At 38.8% G+C, this 22,954-nt stretch overlaps 4 protein-coding genes across 8 annotated transcripts in view; 2 read left to right on the top strand and 2 right to left on the bottom strand.

Moving 5' to 3' along the window:
* Positions 1-41: 41 nt before the first annotated feature.
* On the bottom strand, positions 42-6,816 carry ubb (ubiquitin B). Of its 2 annotated transcripts, XM_044141355.1 has the most exons (3): positions 6,677-6,816; positions 4,412-5,789; positions 42-799 (listed from the first exon to the last, which is right to left on the bottom strand). In XM_044141355.1, exons 2-3 carry the CDS (start codon positions 5,777-5,779, stop codon positions 110-112), a joined length of 2,058 nt encoding a protein of 685 aa, XP_043997290.1. In that variant the 5' UTR covers positions 5,780-5,789; positions 6,677-6,816; the 3' UTR covers positions 42-109. The 2 variants fall into 2 exon arrangements, with proteins under 2 accessions (XP_043997290.1, XP_043997291.1); XM_044141356.1 differs by lacking the exons at positions 4,412-5,789; positions 6,677-6,816 and adding an exon at positions 1,412-1,549 and having other exon boundaries at positions 42-807.
* Positions 6,817-7,081: 265 nt separating this feature from the next.
* Positions 7,082-9,912, top strand: cenpv (centromere protein V). 4 transcript variants are annotated; one of them, XM_044141364.1, is made up of 5 exons: positions 7,082-7,103; positions 8,699-8,791; positions 9,156-9,225; positions 9,316-9,430; positions 9,745-9,912. In XM_044141364.1, the coding sequence occupies exons 2-5, from the start codon at positions 8,700-8,702 to the stop codon at positions 9,882-9,884; spliced, it is 417 nt and encodes a 138-aa protein (XP_043997299.1). In that variant the 5' UTR covers positions 7,082-7,103; position 8,699; the 3' UTR covers positions 9,885-9,912. The 4 variants fall into 4 exon arrangements, with proteins under 4 accessions (XP_043997299.1, XP_043997297.1, XP_043997296.1 ...); XM_044141362.1 differs by having other exon boundaries at positions 7,100-7,411; XM_044141361.1 differs by lacking the exon at positions 7,082-7,103 and adding an exon at positions 7,114-7,307.
* Positions 9,913-10,109: 197 nt separating this feature from the next.
* pigl (phosphatidylinositol glycan anchor biosynthesis, class L) lies at positions 10,110-22,943 on the bottom strand. The gene is made up of 7 exons (XM_044141360.1): positions 22,669-22,943; positions 22,006-22,105; positions 15,195-15,285; positions 12,828-12,895; positions 12,061-12,092; positions 10,475-10,608; positions 10,110-10,251 (listed from the first exon to the last, which is right to left on the bottom strand). Exons 1-7 carry the CDS (start codon positions 22,925-22,927, stop codon positions 10,123-10,125), a joined length of 813 nt encoding a protein of 270 aa, XP_043997295.1. The 5' UTR covers positions 22,928-22,943; the 3' UTR covers positions 10,110-10,122.
* ncor1 (nuclear receptor corepressor 1) overlaps positions 22,740-22,954 on the top strand; it is a 75,021-nt gene continuing 74,806 nt past the window's right edge. The window contains exon 1 of the mRNA XM_044141347.1: positions 22,740-22,823. The gene's annotated coding sequence lies outside the window, so the exon portion shown is untranslated. The remainder of the gene's footprint in view (positions 22,824-22,954) is intronic.

Raw genomic sequence — 22,954 nt, 5'->3', positions numbered from 1 at the left:
ATAATACTCAAAGACAACTACAGGAAATAAGGCAAACAAAATCAATTTATTGTGATCTCACTTTATTAGGTGCATTTGTTATGTTAAGTGAATAAAATATTGAACTCATTTACTGGCCACCCCTCAGACGGAGGACAAGGTGAAGGGTGGACTCCTTCTGGATATTGTAGTCGGACAGGGTGCGGCCATCCTCCAGCTGCTTGCCAGCAAAGATCAGCCTCTGCTGGTCAGGGGGGATGCCCTCCTTATCCTGGATCTTGGCCTTGACGTTCTCAATGGTGTCGCTGGGCTCCACCTCCAGGGTGATGGTCTTGCCGGTGAGGGTCTTGACGAAGATCTGCATGCCACCCCTGAGACGGAGGACCAGGTGAAGGGTGGACTCCTTCTGGATGTTGTAGTCAGACAGGGTGCGGCCATCCTCCAGCTGTTTGCCGGCAAAGATCAGCCTCTGCTGGTCAGGGGGGATGCCCTCCTTATCCTGGATCTTGGCCTTGACGTTCTCAATGGTGTCGCTGGGCTCCACCTCCAGGGTGATGGTCTTGCCAGTGAGGGTCTTGACGAAGATCTGCATACCACCCCTCAGACGGAGAACAAGGTGGAGGGTAGATTCTTTCTGGATGTTGTAGTCAGACAGGGTGCGGCCATCTTCCAGCTGCTTTCCGGCAAAGATCAGCCTCTGCTGGTCAGGGGGGATGCCCTCCTTATCCTGGATCTTGGCCTTGACATTCTCAATGGTGTCACTGGGCTCCACCTCAAGGGTGATGGTTTTACCAGTGAGGGTCTTGACAAAGATCTGCATGTTTGCCCCTGAAATAGAAGAGAAAGTGAGGATCACGAGGTGTTGTTTCAACTTCCCGTTTATTTTGCTTTAACTATTCAGGTGGGGGAAGTAGATTTTATCATCCCGTCGATATTCACTCTACATTAACCCATCGTCATAATTTAATTACTTGTCTCGTCATGAAAGACACGGCAATTAAAAACCGTAAAGTCGAACAGTTTGTGGGGTTCAGTGTACAGAGCGAACTGACTGGTAAGAGGGCGGCGATTCAAGCATAAACGCCATTTTGGAAAAAGCCATTGTTTGCCTTCCAGCTTTCAGTCGAATGGATGACACAGCTAGAAATAAAGTCGTGTAGTTTCTGAAGACCAACAGCTGTTCTGTTTAATAGTCCTATTAAAATTACCGACAAAAAAGAAAACCCTGCCAACCAAATTGCTTGAAATTGTTATTCCTGGTTGCTAACCACCATACGTTTTCCGGTTATTAGACGTCAGCTGACAGGGAAAAACAAATGAAGCCAACTGGAGTAAAAAGTAATTTAAACGAACTATACGAAATAGAAACTATTCAAGAAAACAGTTAACTGTATACTAAGAGAAAACATAAAGCGCAAACCACCATACTTACAATTTTTCACAGCTAGTCCACTAAATTGCTCAAAAACGGCGAATTCCGCTCTCTGACTGCTGTTGCTAAGAGGCGAGCGTTTTTATACCCTGCGCCCATCAAGTGATATTCATCCGCTCACGAAAATAGTCCTCGGTTTTTTTGTTTTGTTTTTGTTTTGTTCTGTATACCGTTTTCTAAATAATTATTTTTATTACATAGTCCAGTTTTATACATGATATTAAAATCCCTGAGCCTAAAAGATATTATTCAAAAAGGTGCGCAAAACCGCAGTATTAAAAAATGAATGAAGCACAGTCAAAAATTTAGTTACACGTTAAGATTTCAGACTATAAAAATCAAGTTTCTAAACGAGTGGTTGCCAAACTTTTAACACAAGCTCCACCAGTGGTGGTTCTTGAAGGAATGCGAATATAGCCGCCTATAATTAATTTTACAAAAGATTCTAACAATATTTTAGAGAAAACGGGATCCCATTCAAAAAAACTCACTATATTGGGCCGGTTCAGATTTGGAATGTATTACATCCTGAACTAATCCTACATCCTGCATTTTGACCTGATGAAATGCAGTTCTGATCCATTTAAAACAAAAACGAGTAGCATAATAACTCTTGAATTAACTAATAGGAATATTGAATCAAATAACAGCAGCTTTCAGGGCCGGCCCAAGGCATAGCGATGGCTGCTTAGAGCACCCATGCCACCATGGGGCCCCCAAGAGCAACAAACTAGCGTGATAATATATTTAAAATAACATTGAATAATACAATAATTTCTTTACTGTTTTTATTGATAATAATAATGACCCTTTTCCTGTTAATGGCTGCTGTCACTGTTGGGGAAATATTAGATATTAAATTTAGTGTTTATCAGTTCATGTTACTTAAATATATATCTAAAATAACATTGAATAATGCAATAATTACTTTATTGTTTTTATAGACAATAACAATAATTAATCTCTTCCTGTTGATGGCTGCTGCCACTGTTGGGAAATAAATACTACATTTATTGTTTATCAGTTGATGTTGCTTTCAAATAATTAAAAATAAATGGCATACTTAAATACCATTTTAAAATCCAAATAATATTTTTTATTTTTTATTTGTTACTCCTGTAAGGTTGAAATGAAGTCATAATAGTACTGGTATAATATATGCTAATTACAAATAATGCTAATGATAGCAGGTACATTACATACATAGAGCATCTTAGGAATTAAGAATCATCTGGCGTTGACATGTTGGTATGGGGGGCCCCCAGAAAAAGCTGCTTAGGGCACCAAAAAGGCTTGGACCGGCCCTGGCAGCGTCATCAGATTAGCTTACTTGTACATCTAAATTTTCTTATAATGCCCACTGTTTTAAATAATCAAAAACCAGTTCAAGATTTTAAAGTCCTCTGCTTTGTATGCTTCCCCCTGACAGAATGTAATCCTGGGTATGCTGAACATTTTAAAACTTCCATATGTGGCAAGTATTGAGAAATACTTTATCAATGTTTTGTTTTTTTTAAACTTTCACTCAATTTGAAATTTTCAAGTATGAAACACAGTTAAGTTGGGTTTGATGTCAGATGAGAATTAATCACAACCAGTAATTATTCCTCTTGTCTGCTTCAGGTCCCACTGGTACTTGTATCGTACCTTAAAAACTATTTTCCAGTTCGCAACAAGATTGACAGCTCTGTCAAAAACCAACTATCACTGTTTTATGAGCATATTGGATATTATGCATAAAAATTAGTTAACTGATGAATCACTACTTAATTTGAACGATTATTGGCTCACTAGTTAAATATAAAGCCTGTTAATTACAAATTCTATTTCTGTCTGTCATTCAATCAAGCAAGCCATACACATATAATAAAGTTATGGATGGGAGAAATTCAGCTCAAAGCCTCATTTAACCTTGGATGCCCCTGTGGTTAGGGATGATGAAATGTTCCGCTTCAGGAGAACTGAAAGGTAGAAAAAATTACATTTCATAAGTTAAAAAGGCATGTCGTACTTTTAAGATAATGTAGAATCAGAAATACCAATGATATTAGAATATTCAAATGTGAAATGATTTTAGTGTAATTGTGAAACCTAGTAGCAATGAATTTTTGAAATTTCTTTGATAGGATAACTGAAACTTTCTGGCTGATTCTACATTAACACGTTTCACACCACTACAACGAGACTGATTAATTTCCTTTCAACATTTCTAATACGGTATATGTGGAAGTGCAATTAGGTTTCAGTTTTGCTATAAGGAGCAATAGTGAGATCGCCTGGCCGGCAGCTGACCAAAGTAGTTAGACTGCCTAAGAGAATACCTAACCAGTTTAGAATGTTGCACAGATTATTGAACAAGTTATCAAAAAAAAAGACAAAATATATCACAATTTTCGGCAATATGCAATAGCTTTCCTTCAAAAAGCTAATCATTTCACCTTGTGGCCAATTGACTTGTGAAAAATGTAAAATATGTGGAAAGTTGTGATATTTTGATCATGCTTGAGTTGTCTATTGACATTTCATTTTTGAATTCTTGGCAGCTAGTTGCTTTAACATTAACTCCAGCAGCATTGAAAATGTACATATTTTAAATTGCACCCAAAGTGCAGTTTATCACACACACAAATTTAAGTCTTTTGATCAATTTGACAGTCACTTCTGCTAATATTCTAAAGGAAAAGCCTAGTAGTTTGTATTCATTATTGATTTAAATATTTTATGGTCAGAGTTTAACGCTTTCAAAAGGCAAATTCAGATATTCTATTTGTTTTATAGAACTGTAAAAAAAATACTTATATGGAATAAATAGTTTCCTTAATTCTGACAAATGAACCACACCAGAAAGATAAGTTTAACCTTTTATTAGGTGATATGAATACATACTTTGGTCACTTAAGTTGTAACATTTTGCAATTTGACATGTCATACATTAAATGCTGACATGGGAAACAAGTTAAGAGAACATGGAATCATTTCTTTTTATAGAATCATTTACTGGCCACCCCTCAGACGGAGAACAAGGTGGAGGGTGGATTCTTTCTGGATGTTGTAGTCGGACAGGGTGCGGCCATCCTCCAGCTGCTTGCCAGCAAAGATCAGCCTCTGCTGGTCAGGGGGGATGCCCTCCTTATCCTGGATCTTGGCCTTGACGTTCTCAATGGTGTCGCTGGGCTCCACCTCCAGGGTGATGGTTTTGCCAGTGAGTGTTTTGACGAAGATCTGCATGCCACCCCTGAGACGGAGAACAAGGTGGAGGGTGGATTCTTTCTGGATATTGTAGTCAGACAGGGTGCGGCCATCCTCCAGCTGCTTGCCAGCAAAGATCAGCCTCTGCTGGTCAGGGGGGATGCCCTCCTTATCCTGGATCTTGGCCTTGACATTCTCAATGGTGTCACTGGGTTCCACCTCCAGGGTGATGGTCTTGCCGGTGAGGGTCTTGACAAAGATTTGCATGCCACCCCTGAGACGGAGAACAAGGTGGAGGGTAGATTCTTTCTGGATGTTGTAGTCGGACAGGGTGCGGCCATCCTCCAGCTGCTTTCCGGCAAAGATCAGCCTCTGCTGGTCAGGGGGGATGCCCTCCTTATCCTGGATTTTGGCCTTGACGTTCTCAATGGTGTCGCTGGGCTCAACTTCGAGGGTGATTGTCTTGCCAGTAAGGGTCTTGACGAAGATTTGCATGCCACCTCTGAGACGGAGGACAAGGTGGAGGGTGGACTCTTTCTGGATGTTGTAGTCAGACAGGGTGCGGCCATCTTCCAGCTGTTTGCCGGCAAAGATCAGCCTCTGCTGGTCAGGGGGGATGCCCTCCTTGTCTTGGATTTTGGCCTTGACGTTCTCAATGGTGTCGCTGGGCTCCACCTCCAGGGTGATGGTTTTACCAGTGAGAGTCTTGACGAAGATCTGCATGCCACCTCTCAGACGGAGGACCAGGTGAAGGGTGGACTCCTTCTGGATGTTGTAGTCGGACAGGGTGCGGCCATCTTCAAGCTGCTTGCCAGCAAAGATCAGCCTCTGCTGGTCAGGGGGGATGCCCTCCTTATCCTGGATCTTGGCCTTGACGTTCTCAATGGTGTCACTGGGTTCCACCTCCAGGGTGATGGTTTTGCCGGTGAGGGTCTTGACGAAGATCTGCATACCACCCCTGAGGCGGAGGACCAAGTGGAGTGTGGATTCTTTCTGGATGTTGTAGTCAGACAGGGTGCGGCCATCTTCAAGCTGCTTTCCGGCAAAGATCAACCTCTGCTGGTCAGGGGGGATGCCCTCCTTATCCTGGATCTTGGCCTTAACATTCTCAATGGTATCGCTGGGCTCCACCTCCAGGGTGATGGTTTTGCCGGTGAGGGTTTTCACAAAGATCTGCATCTTGCACCACCTTTACAAATTAAAAGGGGGAATGGGAATAGGAAAAAATAAGTTAAATGGTCAAAAATTGTGAGAGAATAGTCCACAATAATAAAAAAGAAAAAAATAATATGACATTTTATATATATATATATATATATATATATATATATATATATATATATATATATATATATGTGTGTGTGTGTGTATGTATATATATGTATGTGTGTGTGTATGTATGTATGTATGCTTTAATGTTCTCAAAAAAATAGGACCGCGCCTTAGCAACCATTAACAGCCCGATCGCCATTTTGAGCTCACAAGACTCTTTGTTCGTAGGTTCCCCTCTAATGGCCGAAACCAAAATGTCGAGTCAATGCCATTGCTGGCAAGCACTAAGCACCTCTCTTCACAAACAAGAACAAAGTAATGTGACATTTTATTTTTATATATATATATATATATATATATATATATATATATATATATATATATTTATGTGTGTGTATGTATGTACGTATGCTTTAATGTTCTCCAAAAAATAGGACCGCGCCTTAGCAACCATTAACAGCCCGATCGCCATTTTGAGCTCACAAGACTCTTTGTTCGTCAGTTCCCCTCTAATGGCCGAAACCAAAATGTCGAGTCAATGCCATTGCTGGCAAGCACTAAGCACCTCTCTTCACAAACAACGGCGAACAAAGTAATGGTTAACTTTAATTAAACAGACCAAAGAGTCTCCGGCCAAAATTAAATCGGTATACGTTAACATCCTCAACCGACATAATTTTACATTTTGAAAAAGAATTAAAGCAAACAACAAAAATTAAAATACTACTACTATTGTATTCACGTGTAAAAGCCTAATACAATGTACACATTGTATTAAAGAAATTGTATTTAAAATGTACTTACAGATTTCGAAACTGTAATAATTACTTCTGTAATCGTCTATTCTCGATGTCTTCTCCAGTTGAAGAAATGCTGCAGTCTGAAGCGCGACACTGTCTTTTATACCGAGCTGAACGCGTCAGAGATTCATATTAGTCCGCATATGAAAGTAGTTCTCGAAGTCCTGCAATAAACCCTTTCCATAAAAATATAAGTATGTACTGTGATGCTTTTTATGAAAGCCTAACATTTAATTATATTTAACGTTTTAAAAATGTGCTAAAATTTTAAGAAAAACAAATTTTCTTCAGCTGCGGAATGATATCTTAGTGGTAGTGAATAGTCATTCTCCAGAACCTGCCAGAAACGCCACGACAACAAGAACTTTCTCCTCTCTTCTGATTGGATAACAGTGATGTTTGTTTGCCTTGTGATTGGTTGCTGAGTTGCAGTAGGTAAAGCATGATGACTAGCATATTTCTCGATAGTTATTATGCATACTTTTAAGAATTATATGCAGCCTTTTGTTGACGTTTTTTTGGATAGATGTAAGGTTTTACGGTCAAATTAGTGTTTCAGCGACCTCGTTTTCGATTAGACGAAATAAAAGACGACATATGTTTTTTTTCTATCAAGTCGAATGACTGCATTTACGGTAATAACCGGATGGACATGACCAGGCAAAATCCCAGATGTATCACCCAACTAATTCCTATTAATATATAAAATATGTTGGTTGGAGCAATTGTAATAGAGAAGGTATGCCATTTTAAAATATTATACTCAAATTTAACCTTGAAAAATGTCTTAGTGAATGGTAGTACCCTAACGCTGAAAAAAAATTATTTTCTGTTTCGAGGTCATTTTTGTGACAGGAATCAAACAAATTATGAAAATAGTAGGATTTAATGATGCACAGTTCGTTTTATGGCAATAATGATGATATAGTCTAGTTATATCAGGATGTTTTTTAATCGGTTTAGCTTGAATTATCAGCTATCTCAACAAATTTCAGGAAAACAAAACATAAGGAAGAACTAGGTCTAGCCCATATACTGTATATACAATCTAGCAGGCTTCTTTTGTAATGATCTGTTCACACATAAAATAACATGTTCAGCAGTTGTGATCTGATCTTGGTGAAAGGTCTTCATTATGATTGCGAAACTTATCAGTGTTGCACTTTGAATAGATGTTCGCTGTGATTTCTGCATAAGACGACTGGAATATTCCGGTTGGGTCCAGATAAGCAGGTTTTAACAAACACATCACAACTGACTGGACTATTTGGTTAATATTTTAAGCTTTTTCATCTGTAGCTTGTGTAGAGTCACAGAAGGAAATGGACACTTTGAAAAATAAATCACAGAATTAATAAGCTGAACTCATTTTTAGTTTGACATAATATAAAACAGCAAGCTCAAATAGGGCTCTGTAACCTACTTGGTGTCTATTTTTGGGCCACAGACTGGATAACCTGAGAGCATGTATAAGTTATGTATTTGGGTCACAGCATTCCCTTAGCCCACCCATCTGGGATCATGTCATATGACACCGAACTTGTGACACATCATCATGCAGGTTCAACCTCCAAGGAATGTGTTTGTTCATGTTGGCTGTACTTTGCCCTTCTCCTTCCTGGAAGCAATTATCAGCTATCTCAACAAGTTTCAGGAAAACAAAACATAAGGAAGAACTAGGTCTAGCCCATATACTGTATATACAATGTAGCAGGCTACTTTTGTAATGATCTGTTCACACATAAAATAACGTGTTCAGCAGTTGTGATATCTGATCTTGGTGAAAGGTCTTCATTATGATTGCGAAACTTATCAGTGTTGCACTTTGATCAGGTTCGCTGTGATTTCCTGCATAAGACGACTGGAATATTCCGGTTGGGTCCAGATAAGCAGGTTTCGCAACAAACACATCACAAGTGATGGAGGAAATGGCGTGCAGTTGATTTAACTGATGTACCTAAAGTGAGGCTAAAGAGACATAGATAATTCATATATGTACGGTTTTGTGTATTTCTCTTATTTTTAGAATGGAGCTTGTGAAACACTCTGGTGGATGCCACTGTGGAGCTGTTAGATTTGAAGTCTGGAGTTCCCCTGACCTTCATGTATTTCACTGCAAGTATGTATTCTCAATCTCATTTCTTGATCTTTACATTGAGATTAAATGACACACAGGTTGACTCAATTTACTAATTAGATGACTTCTAAATGTTACTTCAGATGCTTTTAAGGGTATGATTGCAAAGGGGCAGGGGGAGGCAAATAGAAATGCACGTCACATTTTGAAGGTCTGTATTTGTACCAGTTTAGAAAACCCACATATCCTTCTCAACTGTGTTCTACCCTATGTTGGTCTGTCACACAAAGTTTCAATAAAACACTTTAAAGGTTATATTTGTAAAGTGATAATGCGTGGAAAAGTTCTAGGACGCTGCTGTCCAAGGAACTGTAAAATATAAATCTTAATTGATCAGTTTCTCCAGTTGTAGTGTTTGCACGAAAAAACAAAACCACCATTTCATCGTCCCGAAGAGTCGCTTCACTCTCTTACAGGTAACTGGTTTGCTTCAAACACGTTAATGGTTATTTAAAATCTAAAAAAAAGAAAAGGTCTTAATGCTTGTGGTGTCTTCTTTTCTGTAGGGAGTTGACAATCTGACCACCTATACCTTCCACACTCATGTTGCTAAACACACCTTCTGTAAAACCTGTGGGGTTCAAAGTTTCTACACGCCACGATCCAATCCCGATGGATATGGTAAGACCCCAGCCTCGAGTGTTGACATGAGATGGTCACATTACTCTCATGACCTGCTTATCTTATTTCACAACAAGAGTGTGTTTACACCAAATTACTCCTCCAGAGTTTACTTCCACAGTCTTATGTAGAAAACAAAAAGCTTATCATCATAATAGGGGGGGTAAATATTGGGAACTGAAAATCCCCTTTAAACTTGACGGTAAACTCATCTGATAAAACCAGGTGATACTGAAATATGCTGAACATGAGCCGGGGGGTTTTTTGTTGTTGTTTTTCAGTTCCTGTGTTTCTGTTTCTGTTTACTTCCTCAGGCGTTGCTCCACACTGTCTGGATCCAGGAACTGTGCGCAGCGTCATTGTGGAGAAGTTTTGTGGGGAGAAGTGGGAAGAAAGCATGCAAGCTCACAAAAGCATCAAAGACATGTCCAAACCTGAAGGGGACATGCTGTAAAAATAACTGCTGCTACACAACTTTGAAAACCGCTTTTTTTAATAAACATTATACCAAAAACAGAACAATAAGAATCTGATTTAGTGTTTTCATACAGTGTCCTGACAACATTCTTTGAGTCTTTTAAACACACAACATGATTCATTAAAACTGTCATCTGCTTTGTTTGTAACAACTGCACATGAAAAGATGGAAGCTGAAAGGTTAACAATAGGCACGCCGTCACAAGCTGGAACATTCAGTAGATCTTCAGATTCTTCGGTCCTTGTGGAACGATCTGGAATGTGTTTGTGAACATGTACCTCGAGAAGGTGATGTAGAGATACCGAAACCACAGAAGCTGAGAGCGATGACACAGCATGGCAGCCTGTGAGGGATATGTTGAGATTTAACTCGAGACATGATGAGAACATTAGAAAATGACTGATTGTGCCTAATATTGTGTCATTTATGCCTCTGGCAGCTTATTTCATGCTGTTAAATATGCTTTCCTAGTGCATATACATATCACAATGCACTAAAAGGGTGTGTGAGTCTAAAAATACAATATGACGTGTCTTGTGGGCAAACCTGTCCGCCCTAAGGCTTACTTTGGCTTGCTTGTAGCCTTTTGGACCAACAACACAGTGGAGGTGTGACGGTAGAAACCAGCTGAAGGGAAGGTCCAGGAAGGACGTGTACTTCCTTAGAAGACCTACGGTTTCCAAGGCGAGCAACACACACCCTGTGAGCAAACACAAGGGAGACTCAGACAGCTGGTAATGTTAAAAGCTCAGGGCTTTTAACATTACCAAGTTCGTAAGATGAGAAGTGTGCCTGTACAGCGCTCAAATAATACGAAGATCTCGGACTGCTAATGTGGCGCAGACGGTTCCCCTCACATGCAGCAAGATTAGCTGAGATCCCCTTACAGCCTGATGGCGAGGGTTATCACCAGGTTTAATCGTCAGCTACTTCACTCTGAGCCAACAGCAGGACGGGTCGTCAGGGTGAAGCAGATGGTGCTTTGTAGAGTTTTATTTTCGTCCTTCGTCCTTTGAACCATTTACCACGTAATGACCACAAACATTCAGGGAATGTTTTATTTTTATCTTTATGTGATAACCAGCACATAGTGGTGTTTAAACAACAGTTTTCACTCTTTTTCTTAAATAAAAATAAGTAAGCACAGAGAGATATATACCTTTGGTCATTTTAATTATTATAGAGTGGCTAAATCCAAAGGAATGGCTGACAGGAAGAGAGTAAAGATACTGGGCTCACCTGATTGTGCTCTAACAGAATGTGGAGAATTTTATTGCCAGTCTCTTCCTGGAATAGACAGATTTTTCTCTATGGTAGCTTGGTAGCTAGTTGGTATGTCCTGCTCTGAGTCAGTCATAAAGTTACTAAGTCGGGGACTTACCGATTCTGATTTTGACTGGAGCAGATTGGGTTTTTTTTTTGTCTGAAAAGTTGCTAAGTTTGTAACAGTGAAGAGACTACTGTTAGCAGTGGATCTGCAGAAGTGACCTGGTGAGCCATCAGTCAGCCCTGTCTCACAGCAGAGCAAAAGGGCACAGTGGCTGATTTTCAGACTTTTGTGGCGGTAGATAAGATTAGTTTCACAAGTCATTATCAGCCAATCACAGATCTCCAAAAACTAAGAATATTGGGACCGAAATTGCCCTAGTAAGTAGGGCACCCCTACTTACTTCTTATAAATAAAAACAAGCAAGTATTTTGTAGTTGTCATGTGACAAAATGTAGAAAAGTTAAAGGGACATAAATACTTTTGCAGGATTCTTTATTTCTTTACTCTTCAATCATCTCATTTATATTTAATGCTTTTGTGTACTAAGTAGACAAATTTGCTTTTCTTTCATTTCAGTCTTCTAGGAAAATTTCCAACCGGTGGCTCTTTGGAAATGTTTCAAGAAAAACAAAAGTAAAACTAAAAGGCAACGATGCTTCTACAGAGACTCTTGAAATGACGTGAAGAGGAAGAATCTGAAAGCACACAACTACTGAGGCCAAACTGGCTGCAAATAAACTGGAGATTGTTGAACGTGTTTGAACAGAAGAGGGCGCTAAACAATCATTAAAAAGGCAAAGATCAGCCAGTCTCTGCTGGACTTCCCAGAGCCTTGAGTAAACATGTCAATCTTCTACAAGTTGTCTTTATGTAACACCTTACCTTTAGGCAATTCACCAGTAGAAGCAAGATGTCTAGAAGGGAAAACAAGAAGGTTTAGTGTTCATATCACAAGAACTTGCATAAGTTCCATTTATGTTGATGGTATTCATGAAAACCTCCAACTGTGCTGACTTTTTTACACTTTTATTCTCCGTAATCTGTTTACAAATGAGCAAAACACTAAGATCCTGAGTGGCGTAAAACTAACACACACTCCCTCTGAGCTCTACCCTCATGGTAATCATGAGATGGCGTTTGATAGGGCTCACTTTTTAAAACAACAAAGTAGGCTAACAGAGAACAGTAACCATGAAGGTGCAGCCGGTTGCTAGAAAGAGAAAGTTGCCTTCTAGGGATTGTGATGTACTCCTCACAAACACATTTCTTTAAACCAGCAGTCTGGCTGGAGGCAGCCTCTCCAAACCGAAGCCGCCCTCCTCTCCCTTCCTCTTCACCACTTCGGGGGACAGGATTTACGGCCGCTCGCTAGGAGCCAAGCCCAGTGCCTCAGAGGACTCTGTTTGGATGACCTATCAGCTATGTAACAGACCAATCCTGAAAAACATGATCTCTATGCATGTGTGTGTGCGTGTGTGTGTCTTTGTGGGGAAGCATTTAGAGGGATGGCTGTTGTTGTTGTGAGTCCAAATTTTCTGCATTTTCCTGGAAAGACTTTTATGACTGCGGAGCGGACTGCTTTCAGGGTTTTAGCGTTGGCTGTTGCCAGAGTCATTCTGCTGGCTAAGTCCTTCGTGGCCAGTCCTTACCTGACAGCTTTATAGATGGCTACGTGATTGGCATGACCGCTCACGCCTCTTCCGTCAAAGGTCAGCACCTGGAGCAACCAAAATGATCAAAGTTTGGGTAAAAAAATAAAGAAAATTGTTGTTGCCTAAGACTACAGTTAAAGAAACCAGAGCAATAAAAAGAAAAGATGTTGGGTTTAGTGGAAGCATGCTGGTGCCTGACCATGGAGCTGTATGGCAGCTGACAGCCAGATATTTCAGAGTGTTTTTCTGTGCATACTTGAACACCACGGGAGGAAACAAGACCAAAAAAAATAAATCAGGTCAAAGGGAGAACAGAAGGCGCATGACTGAAGATGTGAGCGGCGTGACCATCTCACTACCATGACTTTCTCTGCAAAGTCTAAACTCTCCTACGCTCATGAATCTCCATGTCAAGAGAAAGACATCATGTCAGACAGAAGAAGAAATATTCAAATGGTTTTCAGATAGCTTTAAATTGTTTTTATTAAACAAACATATATGAACAATGCAATATGTTAGAAGAACTGTCTTCTGTTTTGTTATATTATTTTGTTACACCTGCAAGTCTTTTGGAGTTTTTGACCATTTCTCCTCTTAATCGGCCCCAAACTTAGTCAAATTGGAGACAGGGCCTCTTTGGATCTCGGTCTGGACATTAGACTATTCTAATAGGGTTAGGCATTTATTGTATCGTTTATTATTGATTGTGATAAGATTTGTTTTTACTGATATCATGACAAATTCCTATTAATGATGGTTAAAATCCCCCAAAACTCTCCGTATTGTCGGGATTGTTAGTTTTACTATGTCCTCCATTATTTGTTCGATAAGATAAATTTGAAAACATGATTTAAAAATCCAGAGATGCTTTTGCACTTAACTCAGTGAAATAACTTCTTTAGAGCCACAAATGTTATGTGACCTTTCAGGAAAAAAAAGATAAATACCTATAATAGGAATTTTGTTGTCACCTTTAAACAACTACTGTTTTATTTCTACTTTTAGGTGCTAAAATAAAGAAAAACATGAAACCCTGTACAAATAGGATGAATATATTTTCTTCTGTGGGGTGTTGATATTTGCGAAAAATTATGTAAAAAAAAAAAATCACATTATCTTCAATTTAAAGATGAATAAAATAAAGATCTAAAAAACATCCTGTGTAGAAATTTAATATAATCATTCTATGACAAAAAATGAATACTACAAACTCGTACATAGATTTACATAGATCTATGTAAAGTATTTAGCTCACTGTAAAAAAAATCTGTAATTAACAACAAAATACCAACAGTTGTGGTAAATACAGTGAAATTCTGGCAACCACAGCTGCCGGTATTTTATCATCACTTAGAGACATTTTTTTTTTACAGTGCATATTCCCATAAATTTTTTAAGGTTTTGTGGCTCTAGTGTCCTTTACTTCAAAGTGCTAAGGCAGGAAAGTAGGTAAAAAGAGAGAGGGAAGACATGCGACAAAGGTCACCAGACTGAGAATTGAACCTGCGACGGCAGGCCTCCTTTTGTGGGTTGTGCTCAACCGCTGCGCCACCACAGCACCCCACATCCCCATTAATTCTGACCAACTTTCTCGACCCAGTTGAAGAAAGCCTAGCGACTGCATGATGCTGCCACCATTATGTTGGTGTGTTCAGGGTTCTTCAGAGATGGTTATTGTGGCAAGTCCAAATTTTGGGCTTTTCTTGACTGTCATAAATAATGAGCAAGACATAAATTTTGACTGCATAACAAGAGAACAACAATGCATTGGGCCGAAGACGCAATATTACCACTTTTGGATTTTCAGAACAGATGTTTCTTTCTGTGTGACTAACATGAGTCTTCTGCCCACTTTTGGGCTGCATTTTTCAACAGCTGGGCTGGACAAAATAGGAGGAGATGGTGTGTTTGTTTGTCTACTTTAGTCAAGGGAGCCTGATTGCACTTCCACAATCTTTCAAAAAGAACTTGTTCTCCTGCTCCCATGTTGTCTTTGGTTGGGGGTAATTCCGATTTAAGCTCTTGTTGATATAAACCAGATGTGTGGAAAAAACAGAATATAATTCTAAATTTACTGCATTCCCTTTAGCTAATAGCACGGAACTGTGCTGGCGGCCGATAAGAATCTGTGTAAACAGATTTTGACTTTCTGCTGCAGCAGAGGCCATTTCCTCTGCTTTTCCAGGGCTAAAAATGAAAAGTGGACGGGGGTAAGACGGATTATTACACACGCCGCAGTCAAACAGGAATAATGAACTGGGCAACAAGGGGCGCCAAGACATATGTATAATATAAAACAACAGGTTGAGAAACTTTAAATAATAAAGGGGAAATTAAAAGAGCTTTACTCAGAGGTGAACCTACCATGTTGATGCAGCGATCTGTAACGTGCCTCAGTACTGCAGAGGAGACTAATGAGACGCTCCATTCGGCTTTGGGATCATCTGGAAGTTTTCTGTAGCAGGCCAAAAAAAGAAAAAAGGAGAAGGAGACTTTGATTATCAACAAGATCAAACACATCACCGCCTTCCTGTTTTGCAAAAAGAAAAAAAAAAAAAAAAGTCAAATCTGGCTTTTATGAAATTGCTTAAAGAAGAACGATATTGTGTTAAAGCCTACACTGAATGCATCATTTGGAACTGTGAAAAATGCTGGAAAAGACTGGAGTGGTGCTTCACTTTTCAGCAGAACAATGAGACTAAACATTCAGCCAGAGCTCCAATGAAAGTATTTATATGTGTTAGAATGGCCTACTCAAAGTCCAGACCTTAGTCCCGTGGAGGATTTGTGGTAAAATGTAAAAATTGGCTTGCAGTTATCAATGCATCAAAAAAATCAGCTTTTTTATATTATTTTGAAGTTGTTCAAATGTAATATGTTTATCCCTTTAGAAATATAAATCCACATTTATGCTCTAGGAAAAATAATAGAAATTGAAACTTATTAATGTAGAATTTCTGTATTAAAAAAAATCTGCTCGCGTGTCATTAGAATGACTAAGTTAACACCTGTTATCCACTCCTTTGTTGCACTAAATATGTATTTTCTAAATCCACATTTAAAACCTTTTATCTCAATTCTAAATAATAAAGTTGTTAGAATAATAGGTACTATTACAACATAATGAACTAGGAAAAGTTTAGTAAGAAAATGACTGTTTTGATATTTTTAGCCGGAAGTGCCCTTCTGTTAGCATATAGCTTAAGAACGAGTGAATGTCTGGTGAGTTTTTCTGTATTCTGTTGTATTAAATCCAAAATCATTTAATACAACATTCAGTTGGAGAGACATTTATGTGGCGATTATTGTGAAGCTATAGCTATCATTAACAGATTGTTATGCGTCATAAACATCCAATAATCCACCAATGTCACTGGCTAATAATAAAGCGCATTCTTTCACTGTAAAAACCAGGCTGCAGTCTGAAATGCATCTCAGAACAGAAGTCCAATTCAAGTGTGAAATCTTTTATTTTTGCAACTTCAAAAATACAAGAAGTTATTTCTGTCCAAAGCTCCATCTTTTTTCTTTAACAGTGCTTTAGAAAGTGAGCTTTTGTTAGGTGGAAAAATAGCTGAGTTCTGAAGAGTTCAAAGGTTAAGGGTCGATAGCCCTGTAGCTTCTCCTTCATCTGAAACTGCAGCCTGGAGGCGACACAAAGCACAAATCAAACATCAAGGTTGGCCAACCCACCCTGCTGACCTACTAAACATTCACCAATCCCCCGTTTTTGCTGCTGAGATACAACACTGAGTATTGATCTCCTGTGTTTCCCAACATCCTAAACTCAAGAGGGAAAAACACACACACCCACGCACACACACAAATAAGAGCAAAGGGGCTTCAAATCTGCTTAGCGATGAATTTGGCTGACACGGTTCACAGCAAAAACCCAAAGGCTTGAATCAAAAATGGAGTGAATGCTGTTTTCACTTCTCTGCTTTCAGCTGATAAAAACCACAAAAGGTTGCTGACATCTGCAAGGAAGAGTGTAGCTGTAAACTTTAAAAGATAAGGAGAAGGTTTTAGTGCTGATGTTATTGCATTCATTGCCAAGATTTTCCATGTAAGGCTTGTTATGTGACACATAACAAGAATGAAAACATTTAGGCTACACTTGAATATCCTTATTCACTTGGAGAAGTTTTTAAAGAATAAAAACAATTAAATATATAATATCTGGTGTGAGCTGCAGCCTTGCTTGCTTGTGAGCTGCAGGGGTGGCCTCGTGTCAGCAGTTGTCTCCTTGTCTTTTGTTGCTAACAAAGAGCCAGGACAGTGGAGGTCGCAGAGGGAAGTGATGGATTAGAACACATTTCTATTGGCTGCCGGGGCCGTGGGGGGTCAGGCGTTAGGGGGAAGGGGGCTATGAATGCCACAGCGAGGAGGAATGAGGGTTCAGAGATAGGTTAAAACTGTCCATCATGGACTGAATGCAATGCCCTGACAATTTGATACCAGTGACCTACTAATGAAGCCTGGGCCTGGGTCTGCTTTTGTCCAACCTGAAACTAAATGAAAGGAAATAAATAGGAGCACCCTATTCAAACAAAACTCCTTGGCAAATGTTTTCACACCACTCACATCTTGTTACATCACGTAAACCGCATCCATATTTTTTTTTTTTCATTTTTTTCTTGGTTCTTTATATAAAATCTCAACAAAATGCACCTAAGTTTGCATTTGTGACTTGATAGAAAGGAAAAGAATAGACAGACAGACAGACAGACATGCAGATAAGAACAAGATCCACCTGATCTTTCTCCTGCTGGATGCAGGCTGGCAGCTTCACCATTGCAACAGGACAAACTGTCCCAAAGTAACCTCGCCAGATCCTCTTTGTAGCTTTGCATGCGGATGCCTAATTGTTTGCAGGCATCTGTACGCAGTTGTTGAACTTTGGCCCAGTAAAAGGATTCTATGCGTGTGTGTGCGTGTGTGTTTGTGTGTTAGAGAGAGCTTGTTTAGTCTACAGGCCTGTGAAACTGCCAGACTTCTGTCCACACGGTCAGATAATATGTCCTGCTGGGAACAGCCGAGATGCCACTTCACGCTGACAGAACACCCACAATAAGCCACTGTAACAAGGAGGCTGCGGTAGCTGAGGCGACTGACACATGTTGTTTCATTATTTACATGGCACTCGTGGCCTGCAGGTTTTGGGATTAGTGCCGTAGTTTTGACAGGAAGTTTATACATATCACTATTCATGCATGAAGAAGCATAGATGTGATGCTTAATGGCTGTTATTTATCAATCAACCAACGAATCAATCAATCAATCAAACTAACTAACCAATCAATCTTATTTCAACAGCACAATCCAGCAACAAGGCAGTTCAACGTAATTTACATCATAAAAACGCAATAATAAAAAAGTCATAAAAAAACAGTTGAGAATTATGAAACCAGTGTCAAATATTACATTCTAACCATTAAGATCATCAAAATCATCAATACATAAATGGCATGTTGGTCAATGGGCCATTGCTTATGGTTCATAAGCAATGCTAAACAGGTGGGTTTTTATAGCCTTGATTTAAAGGAACTTAGATTTCATCTGTTTTACAGTTTTGCAGATTTGTGGTGCATAGAAGCTGAATGCCGCATCTCCATGTTTGATTCTGGTTCTGGTTCTGGGGATGCAGAGCAGACCAGAACCAGAAGACCCCACATTACTTCTGTCCTCTCCAATGAGAAGTTACCGTTTGACAAAAAGAAATCCCTATACTTTATGTGAGATTCGAAACAATTGAGTACTGGACTGGAGAGTCCTTCCCAGCTCATAAGGGCAGTTGCTCAGGGCGGTACTAAAAAGAGGGAGGGATACAGACAAGCGCCTTTGTTTTTAGTTGTCACCCACTACCAGGTGAATATAAATCAACTTCAGTTATTTTTAACACTGATCAGTGTATATTTAAACCTGGCAGTTCATGACAGGCTTCTTTTTTTTACTATCTTCTTTGACAAACGTGTTTTACAGCTTCTATTTATTTTTACTTCGGATTCAGGTCAACTTGCAGAAGAAATGATGGAAATAAAAGCCAGATAGTCTATTAAGATATTTTCTGTTATTTGTAAGTGTTTAAGGAAAAATAGTGAGGAAAAAAAATCTATCAAAATCAGAAACTGAATTTGGTATTTTCAAAACTTGTAGATTTTATTTTTAAACCATAGCGCACAGTCGATGAGATGAAGCCACCACAGCAACTTCTTGACATACAAACAAAACTTTGTGGAGAGCAAGAAGTAAATCTGTGCTTCAGCTTGATCACGTCATCCCCACTTTGAAACAGGTGGCGGCATAATCATGCTGTGGGGATGCTTTTCTGTTGCAGACGCAACAAAAACTAGCCAGAGAGGGATGAAGGTAGGAAAAAAACATACAAATAAACTTGACCTGTCTTGTTGTTGAACAGATACAGAAAGATTTGAAATTGTCCTTCACGTGGATAAAGAACCAGCCTAAATATATGACATCATTACAGTTAAAGCTATAGCCCCAAACCGACTAGCTCAACTCTAATGATCAATGTTGGACTAAAGGTTACCCTGTCCTTTCTCCGTCTTTGGACAGAACACAATGAACAGCAAAGAAAAAACAAGAGCATACTTGAACCGGCGAGCGAGGTCGGGAGCAAAGCCAAAGTGTGGCTGGCCGTGTGCAGACACAAGCAGAGAAAAACAGTTTGCAATGACCTACATTAGCAGTGCTTAGTGTGTCGCCACAATGTATCCCACAGTCCGTGGCGGTTGGCCTCAGCAGACGTGGACACAGGGAGGAGGAAGGGGGACCAGTTGGTGGAGAGTGAGCGAGCTTCTCAAAGTGCTGATTAGGTGTGTGTTTCAGGCAAACAAGCGAATACAAGAAAAGGGGGAAACGGACCACCCTCCAGTTCAGCAGAAGAGCAGACAGTTCGGAGAACAAAGTTCAGCTGTATTCTGTGAGCAAAAAGATGGTAAAATGGTCAAGTCTGAGCAAGAGTGCTGAAAGAAGCACACAAACACACACAGTTGTTCTTTGGGCAGACAGTCTGGGCATGCTACCAGCTCATTACTGGGAGTTCCAGGTGAGTGTCAGAGTTCATCCAGCTCTCCTGGTGAGCCAACATGCCGGGACTCACATGGAGCCAGCTCAGCGCTTCTGAGAAACTCCAAACATTTGCAAGTCAGGCTGAAGATTTTATCCACATTAAACAGAGAGAGAGAGAAAAAATCTCTTTCACTAGAGAATTATTACTTCAAACTTAAGATTAAAAAAAATGTTACTCTTTAAGCTGACTTTTTAAACTTCCTTTACAATATTTTGCAAAAATGTACAAATAAAAATATATTTCGTTACAGACAGGAAGTAGAGTGGGTGTTGGGATTTTTGGGGGGAGATTTTTTTTGGGTGAATTTTGTGTCCCATAGAGCAGACTTATCAACCTCCTTACATAATACATCAGCTCAGAATGAATGACGTCACTTGTGGGCAGAATGCCAGGATGTGATTTGTGGATTTGTGGTCAGCGCTTTGTGTTTTGTCAGACGCTGGCTTAAAGGAAAGAATCTGACGCTTTCCAAGAGGCAGACATGCTAAGAAGCTAAGCAATGAGCTAAATAAAGAACATCCATCCATTTACACATATCTTCAATCAGGTTGGGTCTCTAGAAAATCTAGCACTGACACCCAGGCATGCCTCTCGTCAGCTTGTTCTTAGGGATCCCAAAGCATTCTAATTCTGCCAAGCAATCTTCCTCCCGGTAAGAAATCCCCCCAAAAGCCCCACCACCTTATGGAGACCACAATAGTGGGTTGGAATATAAAAATAACATTAAATCAGAACATTTACCTTATGTAAGCAGATTCCCCTATTTCTATATTTTTATTAGTTTCAATAACATTCTGGAATTTTTTGTACATTTTTAGTAGCCATTTCTTTGCTGTTTAACTTGTGTTTTTAATGTTGTAAAGTGTCCTTGGTTGTTTTGAAAGGTGTTGTCAAATAAAATGTATTATTATTATTATTATTATTATTATTATTATTATTATTATTATTATTATTATTATTATTATTATTATTATTATTAAAACATTTACTTGAAATGGCTTTTACAATAATCTGTACCAGAGGGTGTCTGAAGAATAGCCCAGGGTGACTTGCGACACTCTGAGTGATTTTAGAAGTCTAGATAAAGCAAATTTGGCCCTTCAGCAGTCTATATTGATGAAGATAGACACATGTTTTTATTTTAATCAAAATAAAAATAAATTAATTTTTGTATTGTGTCATTGAAATACACATGCAAAGGAATAAAAATCATGTTTAGAAATTCAGATTTTTTTAAACATTTTTTTTAAAGATAAATTTCATTTTTATCCATCCCTGGAAAATGATGAAATCAAGATTACGCTTTTCTGCTGACTTTTCCAGAGTCTGTGAGAATTCTGGCCTATTTTTTTCTCGAGAGTGGAGCTGACTCCTTTAAAAAAATCTTGTATTCTATTATTGTTGATACTTTCTTGTTACACACTTGTTTGAATAAGTATTACAACAACATGCAGTTTTATTGACATTCATGATAGAGCTGTTCAAAACACCTCTAAAGTAAAAACTATAATCCTAATCTAAAGGTTTTGCTGCAGTTTTCCTGGAATGATATTTGGACATTTGTTTTATTTTTAAAATGATTTTACCTCCCTCATTGTCCTGGTTACTTTGTCTTTTGCTAAAAAAAAACATTGATCATTATTAAGTCTGGCTTGTCACTGTTGTAGCAGTTTAAAGCTATAAAAAAAGTGTCAATTAGTACAAATAGCCCAAGCTAATAGAAAGATAGGAATAACTAAATTCCTGACTTCCTATTTGTCAGGTATAGGAAGTCAGGAAACTTGACTTCCTATTTAGGTTTTCTGACTTGAAACTTGACTAGGAAACTTAAAAAATAAGGAAACTTGATTTTTTATTCAAGTGTTTTTAGTTTGACACTGATCAAACTAAAAACAAAGAACATAAGTTTGCCATTAGTAATTTTGTAAAAAAAAAAAATCCTTAATAAGCTTCCCCCCATCAAATAACAGTGTTCAAGTAAGTTAATCGGGTTCATGGTGCAAAAGAGACAACATCTAATATTGATTTGCTAGTGTGAAGCAGTTATTTATGAGTTGCATGTTGTTGCAAAGTTATGCTTACTCGTGGTTTATGATGGTGACTCTGGAGGCTGGTATCCCCAACACAGCACAGCTTCTGAGAAGTTCTTCTCTGCGCTGAGATCCCTGATGATAGTAGTTCCCTGTACAAAAATTGCAGAAAAAGTTGAGTCTACAGGTTTATCAAAAATAAAAAAGTATGACTTACCCCTATGAAGTTTATGAAACATATATATATATATATATATATATATATATATATATATATATATATATATATATATATATATATATATATATAAAAACTGAATGATAGTATTGTCAATTTAATTAGATTTGTTTAAAATATAGGGCTGATTAGCTTTCCATCATTCAACAAACCGTCCTCTTACCTATCAAATTATGTTACAGAATATAAGCGGATATCAGTTTTCTATGGCTTTTACATCCTACTAAATTATTAGCTCACCTTGAAGATGAGGTTAATATATTTTCTACCTGAAGATTACTTTTTCTATAGCTTCAAGCTTAAAGGTGATGCTGTGTTGATCTTGTGGCTAAGGAGATTTACTTCAGAATCTAAACCCGAACGGGTGGATAAAACTGAAACCAAACATTCTAGATGAAATACGTGGTCAATGTCCCCTTAACTTTAAACTGCCTTGCTGTTATTATCAATGCCAGTCGGTGTGTTGTCTTCTCATACCTTCAGACAAGCACAGCAGGTGTACGCTGGCATTTAATTCAACTAGTCGTATAATCGTTGGGGTAAAGAACATGCATTCATCATCCGGATGCGCAGTAACAACCAGAGCTCTGACGTCAGCGCCAACTGTTTTTCTCTCTGAAGAAACGTTCAAGGTACGTCTCAGCGAGCTCCTCAAAGCGTGCCATTGTCGACTGCAAATGTATTTTATACATACTAAATAGGATAAAACGGCGAAGAGGACTAGGTAAACATACATTATTTTGACCGTCCCCGTAAATAGTCC

The sequence above is a fragment of the Gambusia affinis genome, linkage group LG15 (genome assembly GCF_019740435.1).
Source record: "Gambusia affinis linkage group LG15, SWU_Gaff_1.0, whole genome shotgun sequence".
Classification (NCBI taxonomy): Eukaryota; Metazoa; Chordata; class Actinopteri; order Cyprinodontiformes; family Poeciliidae; genus Gambusia; species Gambusia affinis.
Note: the sequence above shows the minus strand (reverse complement) of the source record. Positions and strands in the feature narration are given on the sequence as shown.

What these genes read in the sequence shown, in the direction of transcription:
- ubb (XM_044141355.1), bottom strand. Translation starts at nt 5,779, where the DNA reads ATGCAGATCTTTGTGAAAACCCTCACCGGCAAAACCATCACCCTGGAG. An exon ending in TTCTCCGTCTGAGGGGTGGC is followed by an intron (nt 800 to 4,411) that starts CAGTAAATGATT and finishes TCAGGGGCAAAC; the next exon opens with ATGCAGATCTTTGTCAAGAC.
- cenpv (XM_044141364.1), top strand. Translation starts at nt 8,700, where the DNA reads ATGGAGCTTGTGAAACACTCTGGTGGATGCCACTGTGGAGCTGTTAGA. An exon ending in GTCGCTTCACTCTCTTACAG is followed by an intron (nt 9,226 to 9,315) that starts GTAACTGGTTTG and finishes TCTTTTCTGTAG; the next exon opens with GGAGTTGACAATCTGACCAC. An exon ending in ATCCAATCCCGATGGATATG is followed by an intron (nt 9,431 to 9,744) that starts GTAAGACCCCAG and finishes TTACTTCCTCAG; the next exon opens with GCGTTGCTCCACACTGTCTG.
- pigl (XM_044141360.1), bottom strand. Translation starts at nt 22,927, where the DNA reads ATGTATGTTTACCTAGTCCTCTTCGCCGTTTTATCCTATTTAGTATGT. An exon ending in CCTGCTGTGCTTGTCTGAAG is followed by an intron (nt 22,106 to 22,668) that starts GTATGAGAAGAC and finishes ATTTTTGTACAG; the next exon opens with GGAACTACTATCATCAGGGA. An exon ending in GCCATCTATAAAGCTGTCAG is followed by an intron (nt 12,093 to 12,827) that starts GTAAGGACTGGC and finishes TTTCCCTTCTAG; the next exon opens with ACATCTTGCTTCTACTGGTG.